This window comes from Sorex araneus, chromosome 1 (genome assembly GCF_027595985.1).
Source record: "Sorex araneus isolate mSorAra2 chromosome 1, mSorAra2.pri, whole genome shotgun sequence".
Taxonomy (NCBI): Eukaryota; Metazoa; Chordata; class Mammalia; order Eulipotyphla; family Soricidae; genus Sorex; species Sorex araneus.
The window spans coordinates 38,907,265-38,922,111 of NC_073302.1; the positions used below are offsets into that span (position 1 = coordinate 38,907,265).

The 14,847-nt window shown below is 60.1% G+C and overlaps 1 protein-coding gene across 2 annotated transcripts in view; it reads left to right on the top strand.

The window, feature by feature from the left end:
* TLN1 (talin 1) overlaps nt 1-14,847 on the top strand; it is a 30,917-nt gene that overhangs the window by 6,504 nt on the left and 9,566 nt on the right. The window contains exons 4-34 of one of the 2 annotated variants that reach the window (XM_004600225.2): nt 187-316; nt 407-559; nt 1,094-1,236; nt 1,317-1,444; nt 2,122-2,182; nt 2,792-2,896; nt 3,215-3,370; nt 4,994-5,095; nt 5,213-5,289; nt 5,428-5,608; nt 5,893-6,006; nt 6,103-6,211; nt 6,325-6,533; nt 6,678-6,776; nt 7,931-8,098; nt 8,379-8,673; nt 9,659-9,825; nt 10,640-10,768; nt 10,900-11,016; nt 11,103-11,216; nt 11,446-11,580; nt 11,709-11,837; nt 12,154-12,256; nt 12,342-12,550; nt 12,793-12,912; nt 13,102-13,299; nt 13,635-13,774; nt 13,956-14,049; nt 14,147-14,236; nt 14,357-14,479; nt 14,611-14,754. In XM_004600225.2, coding sequence (XP_004600282.1) covers nt 187-316; nt 407-559; nt 1,094-1,236; nt 1,317-1,444; nt 2,122-2,182; nt 2,792-2,896; nt 3,215-3,370; nt 4,994-5,095; nt 5,213-5,289; nt 5,428-5,608; nt 5,893-6,006; nt 6,103-6,211; nt 6,325-6,533; nt 6,678-6,776; nt 7,931-8,098; nt 8,379-8,673; nt 9,659-9,825; nt 10,640-10,768; nt 10,900-11,016; nt 11,103-11,216; nt 11,446-11,580; nt 11,709-11,837; nt 12,154-12,256; nt 12,342-12,550; nt 12,793-12,912; nt 13,102-13,299; nt 13,635-13,774; nt 13,956-14,049; nt 14,147-14,236; nt 14,357-14,479; nt 14,611-14,754 — 4,242 coding nt within the window. Of the gene's footprint in view, nt 1-186; nt 317-406; nt 560-1,093; nt 1,237-1,316; nt 1,445-2,121; nt 2,183-2,791; nt 2,897-3,214; nt 3,371-4,993; nt 5,096-5,212; nt 5,290-5,427; nt 5,609-5,892; nt 6,007-6,102; nt 6,212-6,324; nt 6,534-6,677; nt 6,777-7,930; nt 8,099-8,378; nt 8,674-9,658; nt 9,826-10,639; nt 10,769-10,899; nt 11,017-11,102; nt 11,217-11,445; nt 11,581-11,708; nt 11,838-12,153; nt 12,257-12,341; nt 12,551-12,792; nt 12,913-13,101; nt 13,300-13,634; nt 13,775-13,955; nt 14,050-14,146; nt 14,237-14,356; nt 14,480-14,610; nt 14,755-14,847 lie in introns of those variants that run through there. The other variant, XM_055133607.1, reaches the window with a different exon arrangement.

The following is a 14,847-nucleotide window of genomic DNA, read 5'->3' on the forward strand; positions in this document are numbered from 1 at the left end:
CTGCCGCCTCACCTCCCTTTCTGAGCATCCATATGTACAATCTCTGCCCACCCCCCACGCCCCCTCCCCTCAGCCCCGCCTGTCTGGCTTCCCCAGGCTTGCATTTGAATGAACCCCATCCACTTCCCTCCTGCTGGCCGGATAGAAAAGAAGGAGTAAGGCTTCCTTCTCTTCCCGCCCCAATAGGACACCATGGAGTATAGGAAGAAGCAGCGGCCGCTGAAGATCCGCATGCTGGATGGGACGGTGAAGACTATCATGGTAGATGACTCCAAGACTGTCACAGACATGCTTATGACCATCTGTGCCCGCATTGGTATGGGGGCTGGGGAACGGCGGAGGGGGGGGCCTGTGGGGATATGGGAGCGCTTCAGTGCCGGGATACCACCATCCATCACCCCTGCAGGCATCACCAACCATGACGAATATTCTCTGGTTCGGGAGCTGATGGAAGAGAAGAAGGAGGAGGTGACGGGGACCTTGCGGAAGGATAAGACCCTGCTTCGAGATGAGAAGAAGATGGAGAAATTAAAGCAGAAACTGCACACAGATGACGAGTGTGAGTCAGGGGCGAGAGGGCACGGGGCAGTCCAGGTACCATCCCCAGCACCGCCCCCAGCATCGCTACCTGTAGCCCAACCCGCCCCCTGCACAACACTAAAAAGAGGAAATAGGTCATAGGCAGCAGCCAGTTATTAATCACACACATTTATTACTTATAGTTGAATATCAGGCAGCTGTTTTAGACAATGTGCCGGAAGCACCCGTGATGTGATCAAATCTTACTGTGTTTGTTTTGGTTTTCGGTCTTTTGAGCCACACCCAGCAGTGATTGGGTCTAACTCTTGGCTCTATGGTCAGGGTTCACTCCTGGCAAAGCCCAGGGGACCTTAAATGGTACTGTGGGCTCCAAACTGGAGTCAGCTATGTACAAGGCAGGCACCTTACCCCTTACCACTCAGGCCCGGTGTGATCAAGTAACATGCTAGCAAGAGAAGGGAAAGACGAGGTCAGCCAGCAGCAGGCCAGTATGTAGACAGCCCTTGGGGGGAGGCCCACCTGGACTGGCACTGAGGGGAACCTTCCATCCCAGTGAACTGGCTGGACCATGGCCGGACACTGCGGGAACAGGGCGTGGAGGAGCACGAGACGCTTCTGCTTCGGAGGAAATTCTTCTACTCCGACCAGAACGTGGATTCTCGCGACCCCGTCCAGCTGAACCTTCTTTATGTGCAGGTGCGGGGAGGTCTGGCCTGGGGGAGGCGGCAGGGCGCAGCCAGGGGAGCGTTGCCCACCTTTCCTTGTGCTCTCGCCAGGCCCGAGACGACATCCTGAACGGCTCTCACCCCGTCTCCTTCGACAAGGCCTGTGAGTTCGCTGGCTTCCAATGCCAGATCCAGTTCGGGCCCCACAATGAGCAGAAGCACAAGGCCGGCTTCCTCGAGTGAGTGATCCACATCCCAGACTCACTCCCTGGGGACAGCAGGCCCATGTACGTCCCCGCTTCCTCCCCCATGTCCTCTCCCGCTGCATGAGGGTGGAGCCACATGCCTGCCTTTGTCCCTCCCATCATCCAGCAACTCTGGCCCCCTGTGTCATCTGAACATAGTCCAGAGCTCTGCCTCCAAGGCCAGGGAGAGTGCTTTGTTTGTTTATTTGTTTGTTTGTTTAAGAGTCTGAAGAATTTGAGTACAGTGGCCAGAGGCAAATGGCCAAGTTCTGCCTGTCGAAACACTGCCTTTAAAAAGTCTCACAAGTTGCCCCCGATATTTCCCAGACTCCAGAAAGAAGTCCCCGTGGTTGCCTCAGAATGTGCCCTCCTGGTCAGCCTGCCTGTGAGCTCCTGAGAGGCTTCTCTGCCCTCTGTCCCTCTGGACTGAGCCTCTGATGCAGCTTCCCCGAGTCCTCCCTCTAGGGCGAGACAGAGGCTGCAGTCAAGAGCTAAAACAAAGTCCCTCAGTTTCTCGGGCCATCCAAACAGACCCTCGTCCCTTAGAGTCTTCCTTCTCCCCAAAGATGACCCTGTCCCCAGGCATTCCCTCATACCCCTCAGCCACAGTCCATGGCCCACACAGCCCTGCGGCTGTCCGCTCCACGCTGACCCTCCCTTTTCTGGTGTAGCCTGAAGGACTTCCTGCCCAAGGAGTATGTGAAGCAGAAGGGAGAGCGTAAGATTTTCCAGGTGAATGGGGCCAGGGGCAACTGTCTGGGGTGATCCGGGAGCTTTGCTGCTTGACCCTACTGACTAAAAATGCCCTTCCCCCCACCCACACACCCGCTTCCACCCGCCCAGTTGTTCTCCCTCCTCTCCAGCGCCAGCAGAACGAAGACCTGAGCTTTTCCTCACAGCCTCATTGCTGCTTTTGCTGTAGAATTCAACTCAGTGTTATTCGGTTTCTTTTCCTGTCGTGGGCCAGCTGCCCTGTTAAGGACCAGTAGGAGACTCAAATGGGACAGTCTATCTGAAATGACTGTGGAAAGCATTTCTGTGAACACATGCAGGGTGATGCTCCCTTTCTGAATACTGGGCCCAAAGGCCTGATTTGCTTCCTAATTATCCCCATACATCACAGAATGTCTGCAGGGTACAAGTCTCTCTTTCTCGCCCTCTCTCTCTTCTGTTGCTTCTGCATGTCCTTTGTCTACCCCCTTTCTGTCACTCTCATCTTTGTACCAGCCTTGCATATGTTCCCATAATACTCTCGCATCAGTCTACCTGCCAACTGTACTCCTTGTCTGAGACGGTGTTCTCCCATATTTTGCTAAACGTATCCTCCTTTCGCACTCTCAGGCACACAAGAATTGTGGGCCGATGACTGAGATTGAAGCCAAGGTGCGCTATGTGAAGCTCGCCCGTTCTCTCAAGACCTATGGCGTCTCCTTTTTCCTGGTCAAGGTACGTGCCAGACCCTCCTCAGTGCCTCTTTGTCTCCTCCTGCTTTGGCTCACCCTTTCTTTGCTCCCTTCCCCTGCCTCGGTCACGTCTCCCATCACTCCTAGCACTGCGCTGCTCTGCCTTGTGGTGCTTGTCCTGTTCTCTGTCCACAATCATTTTTCCTTCCCCCTTCTCTTAGCAGAGCCTTGCCTTAGGTCCATGTACCTGAGCTTAGCTCTCCCTCCCCACGCCCACCTCCTGTCGGCCCCCCTCAGGGTCTCCGTCCCATCTAATGATTTGCTGCTTGGTCAGCCTCCAGCAACTCTCTCTGCCCCACAGGAAAAAATGAAAGGCAAGAACAAGCTGGTGCCCAGGCTCCTGGGCATCACTAAGGAGTGTGTGATGCGAGTGGATGAGAAGACCAAAGAGGTGATCCAGGAATGGAACCTCACTAACATTAAACGTTGGGCCGCCTCTCCCAAGAGCTTCACCCTGGTGAGTCTGGGGGCTCAGCAGAGAGAGTGCTTGGGGCTTAACAGATAAGGAGCAGCTGTGGAGGGGTCTCCCACGGCTGAGCCCTTCTGGACCTAGTGCAGAAACGGAGAGCCCAGGGGAGAGAGGGGCCTCTGCTGGGTGGCTGACGTGTGAAGAAACGTGTTCTTCAGTCAGCAAAATAGCAGAGAGGGAAGGGATTGTGGGACAGTGTGGAGAAGTGGGTGGAGGGCTTCCGTGATTATGAAAACAACTCTATGATACCTCAACTTAAAGAAATTAATCTAGGGGGCCAGTACATTTGCCTCGCATATGGCCGACCCAGATTCAATCCCCGGCATCCTATATGGTCCCTCAAGCACCACTGGGAGTGATTCCTGAGTGCAGGGCCAGGAGTAAGCCCTGAACAACACTAGGTGTGACCCCCCCAAATCAGAAACATTAATTAACTTTTAAAAGTTTAAAAATAAAATAGACAGGGCTGGGGCTGGAGTGATAGCACAGCGGGTAGGGTGTTTGCCTTGCACACAGCCGACCTGGGTTCGATTCCCAGCATCTCATATGGTCCCCCGAGCACCACCAGGAATAATTCCTGAGTGCATGAGCCAGGAGTAACCCCTGTGCATCGCTGGGTGTGACCCCAAAAACAAAATAAATAAAAATCAGCTGTCTTCTCAAATGGGGCCCTACGAGGACATCGTTGTCTTAAAAAAAGGGGGGGGGGCTAAAAGAGAGAATACTGGTGGGGGGGTGCAGCGGGAGCAATAGCACAGTGGGTAGGGCATTTGCCTTGCACACAGCAGACCCTCGTTCTATTCCCAGCTCCCATATGGTTCCCCAAGCACTACTAGGAGTAATTCCTGAGTGCAGAGCCAGGAGTAACCCCTGAGCATCTCCAGTTCTGACCCAAAAAGCAAAAGAGAGAGAGACTCTCTTTTGTACTGTAGGTAGGGTACTTGCCTTGCACACAGCTGCTCTGGGTTTGATCCCTGATACCCATGTGATCCCCTAAGCCCCAAGCCCCAGCCAGGAGTGATCCCTAAGCTCAGAGCCAGGAGTAGCCCCTGAGCACTGCTAGCTGTGGCCCCAAAAGTACAGCACAAAATGAAGAATAAATCAAAATAAAACTGTAGCCAGCAAAATGGGCAGATAGGAAACAAGGAGAGGAAGGGAAGAAAGAGAGCAAGAAAGAGAGAGAGAGAGAGAGAGAGAGAGAGAGAGAGAGAGAGAGAGAGAGAGCATGCCTCTCTCCTCTGTGCTTTTCTCTCTAGCTTTACATTTTGGTGTTGTGGGTTGGAAGGTGATAACCAACCCAGCAACGTGTCCCAGGGAACGAAAGTGACACCCATTTGGGGCTTGGTGCTAGCTGGCTGTCGTGGTCATTTGGCGGAAGCTCTTGGTTCCTGTGTTCCTGATGCCACCTTGTGTGAGGAACAAGCTTTCATGAATAGCGTCTTCCTTGGAAACAACCTCTTGAGTCCCAGATTCCCTTGGTGCAGGGGAATGAAGAAGGGACGGGAAGGGAAGAAAGGGTCGGGCCCTGGGGTTCCCATACTGCCCCTTTTTCACCCCGGGGAGATTCGGGCTCTCCCACTCAGCACCCCCCTTCCCACCTTGTCACCCCAGGATTTCGGGGATTACCAGGACGGCTACTACTCGGTGCAGACCACCGAGGGGGAACAGATTGCGCAGCTCATCGCCGGCTACATCGACATCATCCTGAAGAAGGTGGGTGCTGCCACTCCCACCCGGCCCCTGCCTCTGCCCTACTTCTTGGGGGTGCCCATTGGAGTGGGGAGCGAAAGGTGGCCTTTCATCCTTGTTCCTCTTTATTTCCTCTGACAGAAAAAGAGCAAGGACCACTTCGGCCTGGAGGGAGATGAAGAATCCACCATGCTGGAAGACTCCGTGTCCCCCAAGAAGTACGCCGGGAGTTGGGTGGCCACAGGGAAGGCAGGCCTTGATGCCAGGGGCCTCTGCAGGGCGGGGCTCGCCACTCCTGGAGCCTCCTGACAGGGTGGCAGGGACAGAGCACTGCCCCACACACATTCCCTCCCCAGGTCAACCGTCCTCCAGCAGCAGTACAACCGGGTGGGGAAGGTGGAGCACGGCTCTGTGGCCCTGCCCGCCATCATGCGCTCTGGAGCCTCGGGCCCCGAGAATTTCCAGGTGGGCAGCATGCCCCCCGCCCAGCAGCAGGTCACCAGTGGCCAGATGCACCGAGGACACATGCCTCCGTTGGTGAGAAGCCCCACCCACCCACCCCCAGTGCCCTCAGCTGGGTCTCCTGCCTCCCTCTGCCCCTCCCTTTGTTTGCTTTGGAGGCCACACCCAGCAGTGCTCCAGACTGAGTCCCGCCTCATGCACTCAGGAATCACTCTTGATGGGCTCAGGGAAATCACTCCTCAGGGCTCATGGGATGCCGGGGATCGAACCTGGCTCAGCCACATGCAGGGCAAGCGCCCTCCCGCTGTGCTACCACTCCAGGCCCTCTGCCCCTCTGACCTGCCCTCCCGGCCTTGCAGACTTCCGCCCAGCAGGCGCTCACGGGAACCATCAACTCCAGCATGCAGGCCGTGCAGGCCGCCCAGGCCACGCTGGACGACTTCGACACACTGCCGCCCCTGGGCCAGGACGCCGTGAGTGCAGACAGGCCCTGGGCCTCTGGGGACGGGGGCGTGGGCCTGAGACCCTGAGCCAGGGCTGAGCCTGATATGGATCCCTCCTGCTCACAGGCCTCCAAGGCCTGGCGGAAGAACAAGATGGATGAGTCAAAGCACGAGATCCACTCGCAGGTGGACGCCATCACCGCCGGCACCGCCTCCGTGGTGAACCTGACGGCTGGTAGGGCTGACTGGGTGGGCTTGGCGGTGTGGGTGGCAACCCAGGTCTCCGCCCCGCAGCCCAGGCCCTCACCCCTGCCCTAACCCCTGCTCCTGCTCCTCCCTGCGCTGCAGGGGACCCCGCCGAGACCGACTACACGGCTGTGGGCTGCGCCGTCACCACCATCTCCTCCAACCTGACCGAGATGTCCCGCGGCGTGAAGCTGCTGGCCGCCCTGCTGGAGGACGAGGGGGGCAGCGGGCGGCCACTGCTGCAGGCCGCCAAGGGCCTGGCGGGGGCCGTGTCCGAGCTGCTACGCAGTGCCCAGCCTGCCAGCGCCGAGGTGAGGGGCCCCAGGGTGGTTCCAGTGGGGCCAAAGAAGAGGGGACCAGAGCCCGGGATCCAAGGTGGAAGGAAGCATGGAGCCCTGGGACATGTGGGTCAGCGGGGGCTGTGCCCGCCCCTCACTGGCCTCTCCCCTCCACAGCCCCGGCAGAACCTGCTGCAGGCCGCTGGAAATGTGGGCCAAGCCAGCGGGGAGCTATTGCAGCAGATTGGGGAGAGTGACACTGACCCCCACTTCCAGGTTGGTGACCCCCCCCCCACTACCACATGCCCCTCAGAATTCCAGCTTTTAGGAGGTGACCTGATCCTGAATCCAGTTCCCAGCCCTGTTCCTGTGGACTGAACACAGCCCTCCTTGCCAGCCCCGCCTCCCAGTTGCAGGGGAATAAGAATTCAGAGTCCCTGCAACCAGAGTTGACCATCTCGTTCCCCCTCGGCCCATATTGCTGGTGTATTTAAGCCCCCTGTCAGCTTTGCCCTGTCGTCCCCGTCCAGTTTGAGGGCTCATGGGCCCCCCCGCAGTACTCAAGCCCCCTGTGTCTCAGCTTTCTCCTGACCATGGTGCCCTTCACACCTTGTTTGCTTCCTGTGGCCTCCTTGTCCTCCCAGTTGTGTGGCACCCGTCCCGAGTCTTGTTCCGTGTCCCCCTCCCCCATGTTCGCAGTTGTCACTTGCAGCGCCCTTGCACTGTCCCAGGTACCATATGGCCCTGGTTGACAAATGCTGCTTCAGACCATGTCACCTAAGGACCACGCCACTCTTCCTCTAGCCTCCCCTTCTCCACCCCATGCCGTTTTCCTCCGCTGACTTGTCATCCTGCATTTCCCACGCAGATATGTGCACCCAGAGGGGCTGGGGTTCGATCTCCCCCCGATCCCCCCACGGTAACGGCCTCTGGCCTGGGCCTGCCCAGCTCTGTCCTCTCTTGAGCCGCATACACTCGTCTTGGTGCCTCTGCCCGGGAGAGAGGGGCCTATTGGGAGACGAGGCAGGGCGCAGGGCGCAGGGAAGGGGGAGCAGCTAGTCCATGGAGTTGGCTCCTAGGACTTCAGCCGAGAAAAGCTGGAGACCTGGAGAGAAGAAGCTGAGGCAGGAGGACTCCCCCCTCCTCTCGCCATCCCTCCCTCCTCCCCGTGGCCGGCGAGTGTATCCGCCTCACGCCTCTCCCCGGTGGTGCAGGCTCTGTCTCTGGGTGTGGGTCTGTTCCCGGGTGTGGGTGCTAGCCTACTGGGTGCTCAAGGCAAGGGGCTTGGCGTAGTTTGTGGTGGCTTCTCTCACCCTGTCCCATGATTGGTGCCCATGGGAATAATGAGACAGCTGTGCCTCTGAGCGGGCCCGCGGGTGCCGCGCCCCCTTGTGGCGCGGGGCACGCCACAGACCACTGTTTCCTCACAGGATGTGCTGATGCAGCTAGCCAAGGCCGTGGCCAGTGCCGCGGCCGCCCTGGTCCTCAAGGCCAAGAGCGTGGCCCAGCGAACAGAGGACTCGGGCCTCCAGACCCAGGTCATTGCTGCGGCAACACAGTGTGCCCTATCCACCTCCCAGCTGGTGGCCTGTACCAAGGTGAGCCCCCAGGTCACTGTAGCTTCCCCAGGGGGTTCAGGGGTCAGGGAGCCACTCTCAGGAGGCACTTGGCCTGGCTACGTGAGTCTGGCGATTTGTTGCTTTGCCCAGGAGTGCTGGAGTGGTTCCAAGGGTCAAACTCAGACCTCATGAGTAGTGTGCCCCAGCCCTTGGCGCTGTCTCCCCAGCCCCAGGCCTCTCATCTTACCTCTCTGACTCCCAAGACCCACCTACGCCTCCTTCCCCTCACCTCCATCGCTGACACGCAGTTTGCCTGTAGGTGGTGGCACCTACAATCAGCTCGCCCGTGTGCCAGGAGCAGCTGGTGGAGGCTGGCCGCCTGGTGGCCAAGGCGGTGGAGGGCTGTGTGTCTGCCTCGCAGGCAGCCACCGAAGACGCGCAGCTGCTGAGGGGGGTAGGGGCAGCCGCCACCGCTGTCACCCAGGCCCTGAACGAGCTGCTACAGCACGTGAGGGCCCATGCCACAGGAGTGGGGCCAGCTGGCCGTTATGACCAGGCCACAGACACCATCCTCACCGTCACCGAGAACATCTTCAGCTCCATGGGCGATGCTGGTAAGGACACCCCACCTGCCCCCACCCCAGCTGGGGAGAAAGGACACCCCAGAGAGGTGCCCTGGGCCCGCTGGACATGCCCTGCTGACCCTCTTCCTCCTGCTAAGCTTGGCTGATGTGTTTAGTCTCTGAACCTTCAACTCCTTGTTGGTAAAACAAGAATGTCGTCCCCACCCTACCCTTCTCGGCACACTTACAAGATATACTAAGAGTGCACATGAAAAGGAATGGAGAGTGGCATTATTTCGTCAGGGGTCACAGAGAACGTACAGGGGCTAAGGTACTTGCCTTGCACGTGGCTGGCTCTGGTTTGAACCCTGACACTCCATAAGGTCCTTTGAGTACCACCATGAGTGACCACAGAGCCAGGAGTGAGCCCTGAGTACCTCCAGGTGTGGCTCCAGAACAAAAACAAACGACAAAGAAGAAATGGCCTTTTTGAGCGGGACTGACTCGGTAATGAGCACTTTTGCATGAGCGAGCCCCTGATTCTGTCTCTAAAACAAGTGATCAGGATAAAACTTGAAATAAGAAATAGCCTTCTTGGTCCACTTGACCCCATCACCCCCCAAAAGCCTTCACAAAGAGCATCTCACCTCTGTGACCACTGACTAAAGATGCCCAATGGAGGGGCCCTTCCAGGGTCTGTCCCAGTCCTGCATACAGTTTCCTGAGCACTGGGACACATCTGAGCACAGAGCCCAGGAATAGCCCCTACGCACCACTGGGCATGGCCCAAACACTGCCTCCCCCAGAAAGGAGACAACCAATTGGAGACTGACTTCCCTCCTGCCCAAGGTCAGCCTCTTCTCCTCGGCCCCAGGCAGACAGTGACTCCAGGGAAGCCCCTTGGAGGAGCCATCGCTCTTCTGCTGCTCTCCCTAGCAGCTCTCTGCCGTGGGGGCACCACCTTCCACCCAATTCTACCCTATGCCCCTCCCGCCCAGCACCAGCTGCCTCTGCTGACTGTGCCTTGTCCTCTCAGGAGAGATGGTGCGGCAGGCCCGAATCCTGGCCCAAGCCACCTCGGACCTGGTCAATGCCATCAAGGCCGATGCTGAAGGGGAGAGTGACCTGGAGAATTCCCGCAAGCTCTTAAGCGCTGCCAAGATCCTGGCCGATGCCACAGCCAAGATGGTGGAGGCTGCCAAGGTACAGAGGCTTCTGCACAGTCACAGAGCCCGCCCCCCCTCCCCCCACACACACTGTCATGAGGGGCTGTCTGATGCAGGGGACCCAGCAAGTGCAGAAAACGAAAGAGTTACAGGCACACCCAGGAAGGGCTTGCGACCTGAGGCTGCAGGTGATCCTGACCCGGGCCTGGGGCTTGTGCGACTCCCAGAGCACAGGTTGCCGTATTCATCCTCCAAGCCCAGAGTCCACTTGTCCTTTCTGCCCTGCTTTCCCCTGGGATCTCTGGATTCCTGGTGTCACCTACACACAAAAGCATGTGATCCCTGCTGTCCCCGCTGCTCACGGCACAGAGATTGCAGGGGACTAAAGACCATCAGGAAGGAGCCAGAAGACCCTTGGGCTCCCCCTAGGGGGCTCCTCAGTTGGCAGGAGTAATCGGCCCCTGCTTCCATGTTCCTGCACCACCCCCAATTGGGGGGGGGCGGAGTGAAGGAAGAGATTTCAGTGTCTCAAAGTGTGGGGGGGACCCGAGGCTTCTCCCGTGGGACTTGGGGGGGAGGTAGACGTGACCTCAGGAAGGGACGGGAGGGATAGTACAGCAAGCAGGGCATTTGCCTTGCACGAGGCCAACCCAGGTTCTACCCCATATGGTTCCCAGAGTCTTCCAGGAGTGATCCCTGAGTGCAGAGCCAGGAGAAAGCCCTGAGCACTGCTGTAGGGTATGGGGAAAAAAAAAAAAGTGTGTACAGGAGAGAAGTCCACAGTCTGTGTCAGAGCCTCTCTGGGGCACACAGGGCTGCTGGGTGGTGACGGGTCTCCCCACCGTCCCCAGGGCGCCGCTGCCAACCCCGACAGTGAGGAGCAGCAGCAGCGGCTGCGGGAGGCTGCTGAGGGGCTGCGCATGGCCACCAACGCGGCCGCGCAGAACGCCATCAAGAAGAAGCTGGTGCAGCGCCTGGAGGTGAGGCCGCGGGATGCGCCAGGAGCCAGAGAGCGCGGGGCTGCCCGGGCCGGAGAGATGAGGGGGGAGAGAGTGGTGGCGGCCTGGGCAGGGTCAGTGGGGACCGTGCTGATGACTCCATGTACTCCCAGCATGCGGCCAAGCAGGCGGCCGCCTCGGCTACACAGACCATCGCCGCTGCCCAGCATGCCACCGCCGCCCCCAAAGCGTCTGCGGGACCCCAGCCCCTGCTGGCACAGAGCTGCAAGGTGAGTCCCCCGGCAGCTGAGTGGAGAAGGAGGAGGCTGCCTCTCGCCTCTCAGGGACAACGTCTCACAGATCTGTCCCCCCGCAGGCTGTGGCCGAGCAGATCCCGCTGCTGGTGCAGGGCGTGCGAGGCAGCCAAGCCCAGCCCGACAGCCCCAGTGCGCAGCTGGCCCTCATCGCTGCCAGCCAGAGCTTCCTGCAGGTGAGACACCCCTTCAGCACCTCTCACACCCTACCCTTCTCCCTTCTAAAGACCCCACTCGCGGTCTTCCTTATTACCGAATTTCCCTGCCAGCCACCCATTGCCTGCCCCCAAGCCTCAGGGCCCCACATCCTCACCTCAAGCTGCCCGGCACCCCCCCACTCCTAGCCCAACCCAGTGTGGGGGAGGGGGAGGGACACGCCTCATCTGCCCTCTCATCCCCCAACAGCCAGGCGGGAAGATGGTGGCAGCTGCCAAGGCCTCCGTGCCCACCATTCAGGACCAGGCCTCTGCCATGCAGCTGAGTCAGTGTGCCAAAAACCTTGGCACCGCCTTGGCGGAGCTCCGCACCGCAGCCCAGAAGGTAAGGGAGCTGGCGGTTCTCTCCGTGGAAAGGGTAGGGCGGCATCCTGGGGCGACAGGGAGCCCATGAGGAATGACTTCAGCCGGACGCCTGTCACCCCATCCCCCTGCACCCCCACGTTGCTGTAGGCTCAGGAGGCATGCGGGCCCCTGGAGATGGATTCAGCTCTGAGTGTGGTACAGAATCTGGAGCGGGACCTGCAGGAGGTGAAGGCGGCAGCACGGGATGGCAAGCTGAGACCCTTGCCGGGGGAGACGGTGAGTCTCCTTTGTTGCGCCTCTACTCGGGCCACACGCCATGGTCCTGGTTTGGCTTGGCATATTTTTTTATGGCACAGAGGGGATGCTACTTGTGGTCACTCCTGGTAGGGACCAGGAGACCACACAGTGCCAGGGATGGGACCCAGCTCGCTGAGCCATCTCCCCTGTCCCCGTACCACACTCCCCCTTTCGTGAACCCCAAAGCCACCTCCCTGCTGTGCCTCCCACAGATGGCCACCCCAGCCACTTCTCAGGTTCCCTCTCCCCAGATCTTCCTGCCCCAGAGCCCCTAAGTCCCCTCTTTGACCCCTAGATGGAGAAGTGTGCCCAGGATCTGGGCACCAGCACCAAGGCCGTGAGCTCCGCCATCGCCCAGCTGCTGGGAGAGGTCGCCCAGGGCAATGAGAATTACGCAGGTATGTGGGCAGGGCCCGGGAGGGGGCACGCCCAGGGGCTCAGATCCGAGTCGGCCTCTTCACTCTCCATTTCCGTCCTTCTCAGGCATTGCTGCTCGGGATGTGGCAGCGGGGCTGCGGGCCCTGGCCCAGGCCGCAAGGGGTGTTGCAGCCCTGTCGTCCGACCCTGCGGTGCAGGCCATCGTGCTCGACACGGCCAGTGATGTGCTGGACAAGGCCAACAGTCTCCTTGAGGAGGCGAAAAAGGCAGCCGGCCGGCCAGGGGACCCTGAGAGCCAACAGCGGCTTGCCCAGGTCAGCCCGGGGACAGAAGGGCAACTCTCTCCCCTCCTTGGGGCCACCTCAGCGCCCAGGGTTGGGAAGTTTGGTCACACGCTTGGTAACTGCAGCTATAGCCTGTTGGTGCCTGGCACCTCCCTACCTGCCCCTCCAAAGGCAGTGGCCGTCCTGTCTCCCGTGACCCCACAGCAGAGGGGAAAGTCTCCTCAAGTGCTTCCATCTTGGCAAGTCCTCCTCCCGTCCCTGTGCTTCCTCAGGTGGCTAAAGCAGTGACCCAGGCTCTGAACCGCTGCGTCAGCTGTCTGCCGGGCCAGCGCGATGTGGACAATGCCCTGAGGGCCGTGGGCGACGCCAGCAAGCGACTCCTGAGCGACTCGGTAGGAGGCTAGGCCAGTGGTGGGACGGCTTCTCCATCCTGCTAGGGCCTCCCTGCCCCCGGCTGACGGGACTTCCCCCTTGCGAGCCCCCCTCGCCCTCTCCTCCCCCTTCACGTCCCCTCTTTCCTCGAGTTCTCCCTCCACCTCGTGCCCCGTTCTTGCCTCTGATACTCCCCTCCTACCGCATAGCTGCCCCCCAGCACTGGGACCTTCCAGGAAGCTCAGAGCCGGTTGAATGAAGCTGCCGCCGGGCTGAATCAGGCCGCCACGGAGCTGGTGCAGGCCTCTCGGGGCACCCCGCAGGACCTGGCGCGGGCCTCGGGCCGCTTCGGACAGGACTTCAGCACCTTCCTGGAGGCCGGCGTGGAGATGGCAGCACAGGCACCGGTACGGAGAGGCTCAGGGGTAGAGCGTTTGCCTTGTGCACAACCGACCCGGGTTCAATCCCGGTTCCCCAAGCACTACCAGGAGTAATTCCTGAGTGCAGAGCCAGGAGTAAGCCCTGAACATCAATGGGTGTGACCCAAAAAGGAAAGGAAAAAAAAAAAAAACAGAGGCTCAGGGGCTGGTGCACGTGGTCTAGCACGACACAGCTGCATGCCAGGGCCCTGACCGCCACTACCCAGTCTGCAGGAGTCCCTGAGTGTGTGGGCAAAGCCACTTCCTGTCAGAAACAGAGAAGGAGGAACTGACCCATGTGCCAACCTTCTCACCCTCCACAGAGCCAGGAGGACCGGGCGCAGGTTGTGTCCAACCTGAAGGGCATCTCCATGTCTTCAAGCAAGCTTCTCCTGGCGGCCAAGGCCCTGTCCACAGACCCCGCTGCCCCTAACCTCAAGACTCAGCTGGCAGCAGCTGCCCGGTCAGCAGGGGCCGGGAAGCCCAAGCCTAGAGTGTCGGGCAGGCCGGGCGGGCATGTCATGGTCAGGCCCCCAGCTCGGGAGGGGACCCGGGCAAGGAAGAAAGAGCTGGAGACTGCCCCCCTATAGGAAGCAGGTGTGGTGCCCCCCGGGCAGCCGCTCACTTGACTTCCTGTCCCCCAGAGCCGTCACCGACAGCATCAACCAGCTCATCACCATGTGCACCCAGCAGGCCCCAGGCCAGAAGGAGTGTGACAACGCCCTGCGGGAGCTGGAGGTGCGCACGGGACAGGCCCGGGGCTATTGGGGGTGTCCTGGGCCAGTGGGCAAGGGAGAGGGTGACCTGGTCCTCCCTTCCCCTGCCCCCTCCACAGACGGTCCGGGAACTGCTGGAGAACCCAGTGCAGCCCATCAACGACATGTCCTACTTCGGCTGCCTAGACAGCGTCATGGAGAATTCGAAGGTGGGTCGGGTCGGGCCCCGCTGTGGGAGGAGGGAGGGAGGACGGGCTGGGTAGGCCCGCCCTGCCTGCCCGGCTGAGCCCCGGCTCTGTCTGATTCTGCCAACACTCTCCGCTTCGCAGGTGCTGGGGGAGGCCATGACGGGCATCTCACAGAACGCCAAGAACGGGAACCTGCCCGAGTTTGGGGAAGCCATTGCCACAGCCTCCAAGGCCCTGTGTGGCTTCACCGAGGCGGCTGCGCAGGTGACCGCCCGCCCCACATGCCCTTCCCCTCGGCGACACTTGTTCCCGCTCCCTGTCCTCACTGTCAGCTGCTCTGTTCCCAGGTATGGGGTAACACCCCTTTCTCCTCACGCCCACTTCTCTCTCTGCAGGCCGCCTACCTGGTGGGCGTCTCTGACCCCAACAGCCAGGCTGGACAGCAGGGACTGGTGGAGCCCACTCAGTTTGCCCGTGCCAACCAGGCCATTCAGATGGCCTGCCAGAGCTTGGGAGAGCCGGGCTGCACTCAGGCCCAGGTAATGTGGGGGGCGGGAGGCAGCCCAGCCTGGAGAGGCGGGCACCGAGTGGGCTAGGAGCAGGCAGGGACCCCTCTCTGGCCTGTTGTCCCC